Here is a 15162-nt window from a genome sequence, read left to right as displayed (position 1 = left end):
ACACATGAATGACGGCAATAACACATTCTAGATTTTGGATCAAGCATTATTAGGAACATTCTGCTAGGGATGAATTCTTCCATTAAATCGAGCATAATATCAAAATCTCCACTGATGAACAAATTTACAAATACTTTCTGTATCTGTTGGTTCATTCAAAGCATCTTTTTTGAATGAGGGCATCTGCCATAAGAGACTACTGCACTGTTGATGCCTTTCTCTCATACTTCCACTTTTTCTAAGTTATCACTGAGATTCTGCGCTATTTCTTGTCCCCTTTACTCATTCATCAAAGTAAGAACTTGGTAGAACTTTGTATTATTTCATTATGTTTTTTTTAAATAGACGAAAAGCTACTTTTATTACAGCCTTTACTGTACTGTACCAATATTCTGTTGGTGGTAATTAAAAGATGATAAAATTACTACACGATGTTTATTCTGTCCAGTAAAGTATAATGTATAGATAAAATATATCTTAAAAAAATTTATAAGCAGTGCTTAGAAATAATTGTCCAGAGTGAAGTTTACTTGAAAGAGAGGTATTTTTCCTTGCAACATATTCCTGTCACTGGAGAATCATCAACTACATTAAACTGAATTGTTGTCATAAATAGTATAGACACAGCTTGGTTCAGTTGAACTAATTTAACAACATATGAAACAAAATGTTGGTATTTTTAAACTATCAATAGCTACTGTTAATCCAGAGGATGCACACCAGAAGATTGCTGGAAAGGAGATAGAGCAGACATCCAAGCATGTCTATTAAACAAAAGGAAAAGCAATCCAGAAAGAAGATTTTCTTGCTAGACTCAGCTCTCCTCCTCCCCAAATTAGGTATGTAAGAATGAACCTTTGATCTTTGTTACTCACTTTTAACTTTAGACAAATTTTGAAATTTTGAAATGTGGAGCCATACTTTCTAGCACTAGTGGTCAAAGCAGAATTCTATATGTCTACCCTGTGGATATCTTAGCAAATAAATTATTAAAAAGAGGGAGAACAAATGTAGAATCAAAACTGAGAACCAATGAAGAATTAAGAACATTTTTTGTTGGAAAGGAGAACAAAGCACAGAAAACAAAAGATGTACAAAATGTGAATGGAAAACTCCCATGAAAATACATGAGGTTTCTCTTTGAACACCAGGTAATATTATGCACATTTTGAGAAATAGGAATTTAAATTGCACCAATGAAACTCTACAATCTTTTAGTAATTGACTAATAATTGTTTAATTTAAGAGAAAGGAGGCTATCAATATCAGGGAGACTTATGAAATTAGTTGACATGTGGCAATTAATTACTAGAAATTAATGTTTGCTATATCTGAATATGAAACTGTATTTCAATATTTGCCAGCCCAATTGCATTTCTTTAAAAAGAAGAAATTCAAAAGACATAATTAGTTAAACTGTGAATACACTTCTCTAGGCTGTCCAGATTAAGTTTTTTTTAAAAAAAAAAACAAAAAAAAACTATCGTTCTTTGGAGGATCAGAGATCTATATTCTAAAACAAATGCAGCATTCATTCAGTTCATTAGTTAATTTAAGAAATTAACTAATGTACTGAAGATTAAAGCTATAGTTTTAAACAAAGCTGAGATTCAGGTTATGTACCATGCACCAAATATAATTAATAATTAGGCATTAACCACTGCAGCTGCAAGAGTCCAAACTTGGTTTAGATAGATACAGACATGTGAGGATTAAAATGCTTAGAAAACACTGGGAAAAATAAGCCCTAGGACTTTCTTGAATCATGGTTCCCAGCAATGTGATAATGTCAGCACATGTCTCATAAGATTAGGTACCTTTTCTGTTCCTGCATTTGTGGAAAGCCCTGAAGAGTTTTGACCCAATTAACAACCTTTATAACCCATTCTCAAATATGATTACTCAGAGGTTTTAGTAAATGTTTTTGCAATTGCACTTTTGGTGATGACTATTACAGATTTCTTTAGTGACTCTCAATATTAAGGATGGAATTCGTATTTTTTTAAAAAAAATCTCAGTAAATGATTCCCAAACAGCCATTAAACAGATATGCGACACAAAAACTGATACAGGGAAAACCGAGGCACTATGTGAGAAGTTTGTGGGGTGTGTGCAGGTTTGTGTGTCGGACAGCTATTATTAACCCATCTGTGCTCACCATTCAGTTACAGCAAACAAAAACAGTGAGACTGTATATACATTGAGTCCTTCATTAAACTATTGATTCCCCTTAGCATTATCCATAACATTCCAGCGACTCAGCATGTCATCTGGTGCAGAGCGAGTCTCTTTCCTTTCAATACTTCTGCAGTTTACAGAGAGAGGATCACTATGATTTATTTACCTGACATTTTCCAGTCCGGATGTCATAGAGGGCCACTGATCCATGGCGAGATCCAACTGCTATTCGATGACTCCGCTCATAATAGCTGACCATGTAGAACCTGAATTGAACATCAGAGCAAGGAAAAAGTCAGATCTCATCGGATTGTAGGCAAGATTAAAATGGCAGGATTGGATTTTTTTTTTTTTTTAACCATGTTCGGGTAGGTAAAAGCAGTTCTAAAATCAACTTTTTACTTTGCAGCGCATCACACAGCTACGGCGCCTTCTCCTTCTCCTTTCCCAGAACCTTTTGCCAAGCATCTGCTTAGCTTCTTGATAGGAACTCAAACACTTAAACCCGAATAAATTATAAGATCAGCTTCTCTGATCTTTCCTATATTAAATACAGCATGACCAACAACCATTGATAATTTTGAGACTCATGCTCTAGATTTTATCCATGTATATTTCCACTCAGGTTCACAAATGATTTTCTTGATTTATTTATAAGATTTTTTAGTCTTCTTTTGGCACAAATACACGAATGCCAACAGTAAAACAAATATAAAATAGTTAAACTGGTAAGAAAAGAAGAGTTAAAAATCACACCAAGCTCTCTAATTTAAATTGTCCTTTAATTCAATTGTTTTCTTGCCTAGGTAGATATTGCTATTTCTTTGCATGATATATGTACATGCCATTTATTTTATTGACTTTATTATGCACTGTACTCTTCATTACAGTAGACAGTAGCTTCAGCAAGAAAACCTGGTTTCTTTCCTCCATTTTTCAAAGGGAAAATCTTTCTTGTCCCTTTCCTTTTCCAACTACATAACACCACACTTTAAGGAACATATAGCAGCTCTCCTGACCTGTCTACCTCTGATTTCTGCCACAGCCTTCTCATATAAATTCAGATTAGTCCTTCCTTTTATCTTTTATTCATTCAGTGTTATATATGACCAGTCGACTACAAGGAATATAAATCCTTCCATTTTCCACCATTCAGTCAAAACTGAAGAAGCTTCTTGGATGAGAAGCAAAATGTCTTCAGGGAAAAACAAAGTCCATTCGCCTTTTGAAAAAGCATCTTTGGGACAGTCATGATCTGGATGACTGAGAATCTTCATAGACATTCAGTGTTATATACTGCTTAGCTCAGTGGTTCTCAAACTTTTTAATGCCGCGACCCCCAACCGATCGTAAGTCGAGGACTACTCAACCGGTCGTAAGTCGAGGACTACTCAACTGGTGCAGCACCGTTTGCAGAATGGGACTTTTGGCGGGCTCAGCAGGGCAGAGACAGCCTGGACAATTCCTATTGGCTTTTGAAAGCCAATAGAATTAGACTCTATTCAAGAGAGTCTATTCTATTGGCTTTCAAAAGCCAATAGAATAAAAGGGAGTAGCACAGCTAAGGAAAAGGGGGAAAAATGGCGGACTGCGTTGTTTGGCGACCCCCGTGAAATGGTCATTCGACCCCAAATGGGGTCCCGACCCACAGGTTGAGAACCACTGGCTTAGCTAGTACTCTCTATTCCACAGATAACTTATATTGATTACTAATTGAATATCTGGGCTGGTATTCCATTTCCCTTCTCCAACACTTATTGGCTTGGTGATCTGAAGCATCCATACCCTCTTCTCTCACATACTGTAGGCTGATAAGTTCATTCCTGCAGCACCAAGCTTGAGGCAACAGCCTAGCCAGCCCCACAGTGACTGAGTCTATGAAGTAGCACTTTGGTGCTAGGATTTTGCAAGCCCATTATGGCCCATATGCATTCTCAAGTGTGGTGCAGAGGTAAATACAGGTGGTCCTCAACTTACAACCACAGCTGAGCCCAAAATTTCTGTTGCTAAGTGAGAAATTTGTTAAGTGAGTTTTGCCCCATTTTATGACCTTTCTTGCCACAGTTGTTAATCACTGCACTTATTAAATTAGTAACACGGTTGTTAACTGAATCTGATTTTTCCATTGACTTTGCAAAAAGGTGATCACATGACCCCAGGACCCTGCAATTGTCATAAATATGAGTCAGTTGCCAAGCATCTGAATTTTGATTGCCTCACCAGTTGTAAATGTGAAAAATGGTTATAAGTCACTTTTTTTCAGTGATGCTGTAACTTTGAATGGTCACTAAACGAACTGTTGTAAATTGAGGACTACCTGTATTTTGGACCAGGACTATAGAGGCTTAGATTTTAATCTGCTTTTAACCATGGAAGTTCACAGGGTGACTCTGGGCCTAGCAACTTACAGTCAGCCCATCCTCCCCACGGGAAGGGAAAAGAAAAAGAAATCCTACATGTGCCTCCTTCAGGTCCTTGAGGAAAGGGTGATATAAATCTAACTAACCAACCAGTAATTACATTAAATAAAATTACTGCTATGGCAAAGCAGACATTGTGCATTAATCAATGTATCAGTACCGTTACATGGAGACAGCTTTCAAATTAATGACATTAAATATGGTACCTTTTCTGTGAATTTCTGCACAAACATTTTTTATTGTTAATATAGTTACAGGAGGAAAACTGTCATGTAACACAATTTAAGAGGCAGTTGAAAGCTTTTGACCTTCCCTTGTAGAGAAGAAAAGGATCTTCTTTAATTTGAAAACTGAGAGGGATTTCAAATAGGTCAACCATAAAGGATTAGAATACTGGGCCAAATGGAAACCTTGGAACATGGACATAGGAGAAGTGTCTGCAGCAAATGAACTAGGTGAGGTCATATATGGATGAAATAAAGATGATAATATTTTTCTTTATTGAATAGCGCTAGATCCTCAATATAATACTTGAATATATCTGTTTTACCATCTGCTAGAGTTACACTGGATGGATATAATAATAATAACAATAACAACAACAATAATAAAAGTTGGAAGGGACCTTGGAGGTCATCTAGTCTAACCCTCTACTCAGGCAGGAAACCTTTACCATTTCAAACAAATGGCTGTCACCTACTCATATCACCTACTCAGGAATAACTACTCCCATTTATTGGTTCCTTATCCTTCTTGCAAAAAAATAATAATCTGAGAAATGTTTAATCTTATTAACTCTAATGAGTTAATAGTACCCTTAAAAACATTCTCTAACATCTGAAGAACGCTAAAAATATCAGTTATCAATTGAATCTTTTGTACATTATGAGCGAATGATAAAGATTATTTGAACTGATTTCAGATTGTATGTATATATGTATGTATGAATAAATAATTAATAAATAAAAAATTTACTCAGATTTTGATGCTGAAATGTCCTAGTCCCCTCACAACCCAGTGTGAACTCAGCATTAATCTGTTGAGGGATTCTGTTATAAGGATACAACTGAAGCAAGCAGGATATGGCCAGATCCAAAAGTGAATGTAATCCTCATTTGTTCTCTAATATCTCTTTATTTTCTCTCTATCTAATAAATAGATTTTTAGAACATGTCTAGGTGCTCTTACCATATTTCTCAAATGTCAAGTTGTCCTTTCACGGGGCTTCAAGCAAGGCAAGGTTGCATGAAATTAGCCCAAGGGCTACAAAATAGCACTTTTAATCAAGTCAACCTTGCTATCTATAATATTATCACAAAGCATTTAATTTATCAGTTTAAGTATCTGAAAGTGTTAAAAATTACCTTAGAAATACCTTAATGCATTTGTGATATTACAGACGGTCCAATCTGTGCCCCCCAAAAGATCTACAAACTATTTTGAAATTAAGATACATTCATCATATAAGCTTTTCAAAAAGGAAATGAAGTCTGGTGGTTATGGAGAACTCCAAATCTTTAGACATATGAAGATTGCTCCTAAAATACACTGAGTTTGATTTAGCTCACTTTGTAGCATAATCATAAAATACTCCTTTGCACTAAAGTGGTAAGCTGAATAATTAAAACTTCTGCTTTATTCTGCTCTATTCAAATTTCTGAAATTCTGAATCGAGGTTGTAAAAACATGATTTTTTTTAAAGAAACATAAATGACATCCTCACCATGTACCACTCACGAAATAAAAAAGGGAGACAAAAAAGGGGATAAAATACTATTAGCAATTGCTTAGGACTGAATAATATACATATCTTCAATATAACACCAATATGATTTTTTTTTCATATTAAATTTACTTTTGGGCCTTTTCATAGACCTGAAAATCTATACAAATCCTGGTTCCTAAGTTGCCTCTGGATGAGATGAGTGGCACACCAATCTTATACCGGTAATTGGTGGCACACCAATAAAGATGTCTAGACATCTTTATTTACAAATATCTTCAGACCAGCATTCTTATTTATATTCTTTTCTTAATTCTTTGCTCATCATATACATTCTCAGTTTTTGCAATTTATCTTCTGAACCATGAGAATTTCTTCTTTCTCTTCAGTGTTATTTTCAGAGTATTACCAGTGTTGGTAGAACTGTGTTTTTCTCCTAGATAGATCCTTGATTAGGATATTGTTTTCTGCTTGACTGTCTGGTGTTAAACTCTGCTTATCTGGGTGTGGGCTATTGGAGAGGATGTATTCTTTTTGTTCTCTTCTTGTTTTTTTACTGTCTCTTTTGAATGATGTGTAAATGTAATCTACCTCTAAGTGCCTATTAATGGCTGATTTGTCTGAATGCCAAGCTTACAGGAATTCCCTGGTGTTTTGGGATTTAGGTTTAGGATACAGTTTCCCTGTAGAAACTGGTTGAGTCGTCTGTCCATGTATTGTGACATTAGAGAGTTTTCATCATGTCTTCTGACTGCTACTTGGTATTCACGAATGCACTCTGCTAGTCTTCTATTGTCCTACATAATGGCTGTTATAGTCCTTGGAATGTATGTTGTAGATAAGTCCTCTTTTTACTTCTTGGGCTGATGGTCTTTTGATTTATTTAAGATGTTTTGGAGGGCTTTAGTTGGCTTGTGTGCTACCATGATGCCATGGAGCTGTAATAGTCCATTGTTTCTGAGATGTTTCTGGTATATGTTACTGAACATCCTTTTCATAATCTGTGTTGGTTGTGCTGTAGTGGGTCGAGTAGTCTGACACATTTTGATAAAGTTACGTGGATATTCATTTTTTGGAAGATACTATATAGGCAATCTGTTTCTTTTTTATTGATGTTCTGGGATGCTGCAGTGCATTTGAAAATCCGTCTGAATATTTTTAGTATTGGGGTGGTGTTTATTGGGATATAAGTTTCTTTGTCCTCCATTAAATCTTTGGCTTTTGTATGTATTGTGTTCTGTTCATGATAACTGTGGTTCAGCCTTTGTCTGCTAAGAGGAGGTGACGATCTGGTCCTTCTTTAGGTTTTGGGGGGCTGCTCTACTTTGAATTAGTTCTGATTCTGTGTGTTTCCCTGGTTCTTGATTTTGCTAAATGATCTTGCTGAATTAAGGCTCAAATAATTCCTAGGAGCTTCTACTATCTTTTAACATTTTCAAAATGTCAAAAGCTACATTAGCCTATGCCTAACCCAATTATTGCTTCTATTATTTCATTGTTACAGCTTGTAGGATTTCCGTCTGGCATTTTAATGAGCACCTACAATTGACTGCAATATTAAACAGCAGAGGATAAGACCTCACAGATACTTGCAAAATGGCTCAAGAAAGCCAAAAGGCATAGGAATGTTTGTAAACTGGTCAGTTGCAAGTGTGTTGAATGCAGTTCTCATAAAACAGGGGTGTCAAATTGCCAGCCTGCAGACCGGACATGTGACGTAGAAGCTGCACCCACCCCATTGCCAGCAATGGCAAAACTGTCCCAATATGTTGTGCGACATCATGTGACGTCGCGAGTTTGACATGTCTGTCATAAATTATAGGCTGCTGGTTTGCTGGTCATGATGACTATGGGGATTATGGGACTTGAAATCTCATGTCTTTACATAACATCTGTAGCTGCCCTATTATTTGTTTTCTTATTCTGAATTTGTGAACAACTAAACAGAAATTGTAGGTATGCATTCAAATTCACAGAATGCTGTTGTTTAACTGCACCACACAGAGGTCATGCCAGCTTCTGTTGATTCAGTGATCCATCGAAATGTAATTTGACTAGGGATGCCTAATCTCGACATGAAGTACAGTAGTCCTCCACCTACAACTATAATTGAGTCTAAAATTTCCATTGCTAAGCAAGACAGTTAAGTGAGCTTTGCCCCATTTTACACCTTGCCACAGGTGTTAAGTGAATCGCTGCAGTTATTACATTAGTAAGACAGTTGTTAAGTCAATCTGGTTTTCCCATTGGCTTTGCTTGTCAGAAGGTTGCAAAAGGGGATTACATGACCCCAGGACACCTCAATCCCATCATAAATATGAGCCAGTTGCCAAGCATCCGAATTCTTATTACATGACCATGGGAATGGTGCAACGGTTGTTAAATGAGAAAAATGGTCATAAGTCACTTTTTTTCAGTGCCATTGTAACTTCAAACTTTCAGTAAATGAATGGTTGTAAGTTGAGATCTTTGGCAGGAGGGGGAGTTAGATACAGAAGTAGTGGCAGCTTGTGGTTCTGAGTCCCACGTTCTTTTATATCCTGTGTGCCTTTGTGTCAGTCTTGACACTTGCCTGTGGTGAAGCAACATTCTGGAAAATGATTCATATCAGAACAAAACAAATGTTAAAAGTTGAATTATCATTTCAACATCATTTCAACCCAGTAGCCTTAGGCATGAAGGCTACTGGGTAACTCTGGACCAGTGGCTTTCTCTCTGCCCTAGGAGAAGATGAAGGCAAACAAGTTATGAAAATGTTGCCAAGAAAACTGCAGTGACTAGCCTAGGCCATCGTCAGAAGTCAAGATGGACACCAAGGCACAAACAATAAAACAAAACAAATCCCTAAGGTATACTGAATTAGCTTTCTACATCCTAACTACTGCTAGGAGGACATACATTCTTTTACTAGAAAAGCTTTTTGATCTCCACATTGGAAGAATGCCTATACAGATTTCTAGATATCCACATAGATATCTAGAATAACTTCGTATTTTAAAAGTAAATCTGATACAGAATTTAATTGAATTTAGAAACCATTCCTAGACTGCAGATTAACATATGGATTTGTACTGCACACAGCTCAAAATTTAGTTTCTTCACGTTTAGAGTCTGTGCTTCAATTTTATAGGATTTTCAAATCAGAATAGGCTTTTAGTAATATGGACAGAACTTTCCAATTTCTCTCAGTGATTAATACCATTTTGATCATGGTTACTGATATTCATGCTTTAATGTTTAATACTGATTTTTTTTTAGTCTTTGAAATGATATATTCAATGACTCTTAATTAACTAATGATATATTAGAAACAAAACCTTCCATTACATTTATAAATCCCTTATGTATTTGTATATTGTTCATTTAAACCTTTTTTTCCTCCTCCTTTTCCTTTGTTTGTTTTGTAGGATTTTTATATTATACTAGCCAACCATTGACCTGTGGGCTCATTTTTCTTTCTACACCTAAGTTCACATTGTCTCCCTTCCCTTCATGACTGTCAGGAGAGCCCCAGGAACCACCTCCTTCTCCTCCTTGGCTGACCCACAGAACTGCCTGCCACTTTGCTGGGGGGAAGGAGAATGATGGGAGCTCCAGATTGTGAGGAAAACTGCATCCCCCCACTCCCCACTCCAGCCTGTCTCCAAGAGTCCCCTTTCTCCAGGGGAGAAAGAGTGCTCACCACTGGTGTTCCTCAGCCAGTCCTACCTTGCCAGCAGGCATCCAAGTCGCTCCCTCATTCTTCCCTGGCTGGCTACCACTGCTAAGAATTTTGGAGCCAAGATTTCGTCCATGGCTCCAAAGCAGCCAATGGCTGCTTGTTCATCAGACCTCGCCACCAGATGACTGGGGCCAAAGGCCAGGAAGCAAGGAAGAGGGTGGGCATATGTCACTGCCCCCTTCCCTTATGCCACGTAAATGATGGGTTTCTGGAAAATGTAATCAGAAGATGTGGTGGCCATAACTTTGTCAAATTTCAATCTCACAGGAATCACAGCCACCAGATTTTGGATGCATTCAGTAAATCGGCCATTTGAGGCACGTTGATTCAAAAATAGTTGCTCTACGACAGTGTTTCCCAAACTTGACAATTTTAAGGCATGTGGACTTCAACTCCCAGAATTCCACAGCCAGTGTTGGGAGTTGAAGTCCTCATGCCTTAAAATTGTCAAGTTTGGGAAACACTGCTCTATGATATACCATTTCACCCAGCTTTAAGTTAAAAAGTATCAAACAGAAACAAGAGTTTTAGTTGTATATAATTACTAGTATATGGTATAGTTATTTGTTATATCTCCCCAATTTGTTATCCCCCATTCCGCTTGTTTGAATGATATTCTCTGCGCTGACACCAAAATACCTCAAATCACCTCCTGATGAGAACTCCTCTTATCTATAAAATCCTGACCATCTCTGCCCCATGGGAAAATGCTAGAGTAGTCAGGTTACAGTCTTAGCCGTTGGACTTGCCAACTAGCTGGAATGCAGCCAGAACCCTTTTCTGACCTCTCCTGCTCCCTGGACACGTTCTCAAACACTTTAATTTTTCACTTCAGTAACTGATGGGGCTATAACCAACAGTATCTCTCCAGGTGAGGTGGGTGACATATAAGTTCGTTCAATCAATCAATCAATCAAGCCAATCATACCATCATGATATTAGTTATTTAATTTTATGAAAATGCCACCTGAGCTAGGAAAAAGCATACACAGCACTTTGTATGGATGGAAGGGAACCTGGGACTTACTCCAATATGTCTGGATATATCTCCTGGATATACAGGTAGTCCTCAACATACGACCACAATTCAAGCCAAAATTCCTTTTGCTAAGTGAGGCAGTTGTTAAGTGATTTTTGCCCCATTTCCACAGTTGTTAAGTGAATCACTGCAGTTAAATTAATAACACAATTGCTAAATGAATCTGGCTTCTCCATTGACTTTGCTTGTCAGAAGGTCACAAAAGGTGATCACATGACTCAGGGACACTGCAACCATCATAAATGTGAGTCAGTTGCCAAATTTTGATCATGTGACCATGCACGCGGCAACTGTCGTAAGTGTGAAAAGCGGTCACTTTTTTCAGTGCTGCTGTAACTTTGAACAGTCACCAAATGAACTATTGTAAGTCGAGGACTATCTGTATCCTCAATATGGAAAGTTCCTCATCCTGAGCCTTACTACACATTACAGCAATATATGTGTACTGTGAAGGCTCCTCCCCATACTTTCATATGATGCTTCTTTAACTCAAGCCCATCACATGCAAGCTGCTGTTTCTCATCAGGATTTGATTTTTTTTTTTTTTGCTTTTTGTTAGTAATCTAGTCAGTTGACACTACCTGGTTTAACACATATTTAGTTGTTAGAACATTAATATAGAGCTAAAATGTTTCCTCTTTGCTAGTTATGAAGTTGGTTGAAATAGAAACAGGGGAAACAAAATAATATCCAAATTTATTTATTGCCATTTTCACATTCCTACTGTCACTGAGCGCTGCTTTGTAGAGTGCTTCAAACTCCGATGAAGCCAAATGTTGAGAAACATATGGAGCCTCCTGCTCTTACCCTTATCCTATCCTGAGCTGATGATGGGGAACATATGAAGGGGTATGGTAGCTAGGAATATACAAACTGACATCCCCCCCATGGATTACACTTTTTAATGTCTTTTAGATAACTTTTCTGGAGCAGAATGTCAAAAGATGGCAACCTCTTGGATACCTGTTGTAAAAACTGTTTACTACTAATCTTGGTACTCACTAGTTCCTATTGTGATCTTACCTGCAGATGGCTGGAAAGCACTCTTGCAGTCCTTTCTTCTTGACTAATGAGCCTTCAAGACAATACATGATGATGTCCATTACCTATGGACAACAACAACAAATTATTGTTGAAAATAATTAAATCCTTAGAACAGTATTTTGCAACTGTACTTTGAGGAGCCATAATAAAAAATAGGAAAGAAAACTCCATATATCATTACCATATACAGCAGGAATATTGTTACTTAAATAGCAGTAGTAACATTATAATTCAATATCGTTTGTAAACTGCTCAAATTTCTGTTATTTCAGGATTGTTAAAGAAGGCAGCATTCTGAATCCCAAAGGAAAGTACTTTCCATTGGAAGACAAAGAGAAGAGGTTTAACAGACCACATCCCATGCATTATTCCAATCACATGCAGCAAAATTCATACATCAAAGAACTTTCAAGCAGCCCCTGTATTACAAAACTTAAAAAATGCAATAGCCAGGATTTTGGGATTTGACTATTACATGCAAAAAGAATGCAAATGTGTTAAAACTGAGATACAAATAGCCTCTGTGGATGAAACATAGCACACATAGAAAGAAAAATATATATATTTGTGATTAGTACCAATGTCCACTGCCTTATGCTAAGTCTGCATCTAGCAGAAATATTCTCTGTGCTGATTATTAGCAACTCTGTGAGCTTCAGATATAATTTTCAGTTGTAGAGAAACCTGGATTGATTGGTATTCTTCATGAAAAGCAATACTTTAAATTAACCATGCATAATACTTCATATAGCACTTAAAAATATAATTGGGAAGGTGCCATTTTAGATTACAATATCCAATTCCCTGTCTAGTACAAGATTCCAAATTGAAAAAAATCCCTGACAGATGACTGTCCAACCTCTCTTTGGAGAGCTTCAGTGAAGGGGAGAACCTTTTTGGTAGTTGATCCATTGTTAGATCTGCTCTTCCTTTTAGAAAGATTTTCCTATTATTCAGCCTGAATCTAACTTCCTATAACTTTACAAGCCTTCGGGTTCTTGAAGAGCAATAGCATGTCCCCACCCAGTTGACTTTTCTGAAGCTAAACATACCCTGGTCCCTCAAGTCTCTTCTCATAAAACTTTGTTTCCAAGATCCATTTCACCCTTGTCCTGTTATGAATCTCTTCCAGTTTGCTTGAATCTTTTTCAAAGTATGATGTCTAGAACATATGCACACTCAAGGTGGATTGTGACCAATACAGAATACAAGGAAACTACTTCTATGATTTGAAAACTATTTCTATTGTGCCTTGTGAATGACTGTGTCACACTGTTGACATATATTCAGTTTGTGATCAACTACTGCAGGGGTCTTCAAATTTGGCCCTTTTATGACTTGTGGACTTCAACTCCCAGAATTCCTGGCTGAGGAATTCTGGGAGTTGAAGTCCACACGTCATAAAACGGCCAAGTTTGAAGACCCTTGAACTACTGTATATTCTTTTTTTACATAATGTTATCAAGCCAGGTATCCCCTTCCCTATTAATATGTATTTGACTTCTTTTTCCTAGATGATGGACTTTGCAGTTATCGCTATCAAATTTCACTCTTATTATTTTTAGTTTTCTATTATACCTACAGTAGAAATATCATTATATACTAGCTACCCAATACATTTTGTTCCATAAGGTAAAAATTCCAGTTTTTGCACAAATTTTCTGGTATTTCAAATCTCTACTCAGAGAAATGTTGAGTTAACCCTCTTCCCTACAACTGACTAGATCAGTTACTTGGGCTAGAATGTTTATAGAACACACTAACTTCCTTCCCTTGACCCAGTTAAGAATGTTATGGGAATACCAGCTTTGAGAATAGTTTTACAACCATGCTCCTTTGGCCCTCAATTAATTTGCTAAATGTTGTATGGCACTTTGCCAAATGCTCTAGTGAAATCAAGGTATAGTCTGTATGCAACATTCCCACAATCTATTAAGAATGTCATTCAATCAAATGTTTTAAAAACAATATTAGTCTGGCAAGACTTGCTGACCTTTTGTAAGTACTTAAATCATTCAATGCCTTTGAAATGATTTTGCAATGACAATGATCTGTTGTACCAACAGGTAGGCCAATGCAAAGGCTCTTATCTTCTTCAACACAGGATAAACTCAAACATAAATACCAACTGTTATTAACATGGAAGCATAATAAAATATTGACATACCTCTACAAGGAGATCCACAACATCTGTTGGCATTTTTTCAATAAGGATTTCAATAACCCTCAGAATTTCTCCCTTTGCTCGAGCCAAGGTGGTGGTATGAATATTTTGTTGAGACTGTGTATTAGCCTGAAGAGCAGTGTGTCTGTGTACCTACAAAAACAATGGTATTTAAGAGTTGATCTGTAAGTTGTCCAGAGTCTACTTATAGGGGAGATGGCCGGCATAAAAATTGAACAATAAATAAATAAATATTTAGGGGTAATTGCAAATATTTTCTATTAAAATTTCATGGGTTCACAATCAAAAGTAGAACATTAGGACTTTGTTTATTACTCTGCTTTTGGCATGTATACATGGCCCCAGTTTGTTAACTTTATTCAGTGCTACAACTATACTTCTTAATAAGTTACTGTTGCAAATGAGCCCAAATACATATTCATTTAGTGTGGTGCAGATTGTTGTTCCATGTTTTAATTAGAACATATATGCTTAGGAGTACTGGTAATTAATTCATCATAACTTGTGAATTATGAAGCTCTAATTTGCAATACAAATGTCAGGTGTGAAAAATCAGGTTTATACATGAAGGTTCAATTAACTGTTTTATTGCTAAACAGCTTGTGAATAGAATCTTCTCAATTGATGGTCAGAGCCTGCTAAGAGTTAGATAAGGGTCAATAGCATCAAGGGGAATTGGATTTAATTTCTTGTAGCTATGTAATGATTCTAGGCTGATCCTTCTCTTCACTCCACTCCCATGTTCTGCCATTCCGTTTCCTACTACATACCCTCAAAGAATTTTTACAAGATTAATCATTTATATTCTGCATAATGTAATTGGGCAAATGGGTTCATTCTAGGGGCATTGCC

At 36.7% G+C, this 15162-nt stretch overlaps 1 protein-coding gene across 2 annotated transcripts in view; it reads right to left on the bottom strand.

Annotated features, from left to right (window-relative positions):
* The window catches only part of WDR7 (WD repeat domain 7), a 206132-nt gene that overhangs the window by 35596 nt on the left and 155374 nt on the right, over positions 1-15162 (bottom strand). For both annotated transcript variants that reach the window (XM_039322127.1, XM_039322128.1), the window contains 3 exons: positions 14293-14442; positions 12105-12187; positions 2345-2444 (listed from right to left, as the gene is read on the bottom strand). In XM_039322127.1, the coding sequence (XP_039178061.1) occupies positions 2345-2444; positions 12105-12187; positions 14293-14442 (333 nt within the window). The remainder of the gene's footprint in view (positions 1-2344; positions 2445-12104; positions 12188-14292; positions 14443-15162) is intronic.

The sequence above is a fragment of the Crotalus tigris genome, unplaced genomic scaffold (genome assembly GCF_016545835.1).
Source record: "Crotalus tigris isolate CLP2741 ecotype Arizona unplaced genomic scaffold, ASM1654583v1 scf7180000023830.6690815, whole genome shotgun sequence".
NCBI classification, from domain to species: Eukaryota; Metazoa; Chordata; class Lepidosauria; order Squamata; family Viperidae; genus Crotalus; species Crotalus tigris.
The sequence above is the reverse complement of the archived record's forward strand: the minus strand, read 5'-3'. Positions and strand labels throughout refer to the sequence as shown.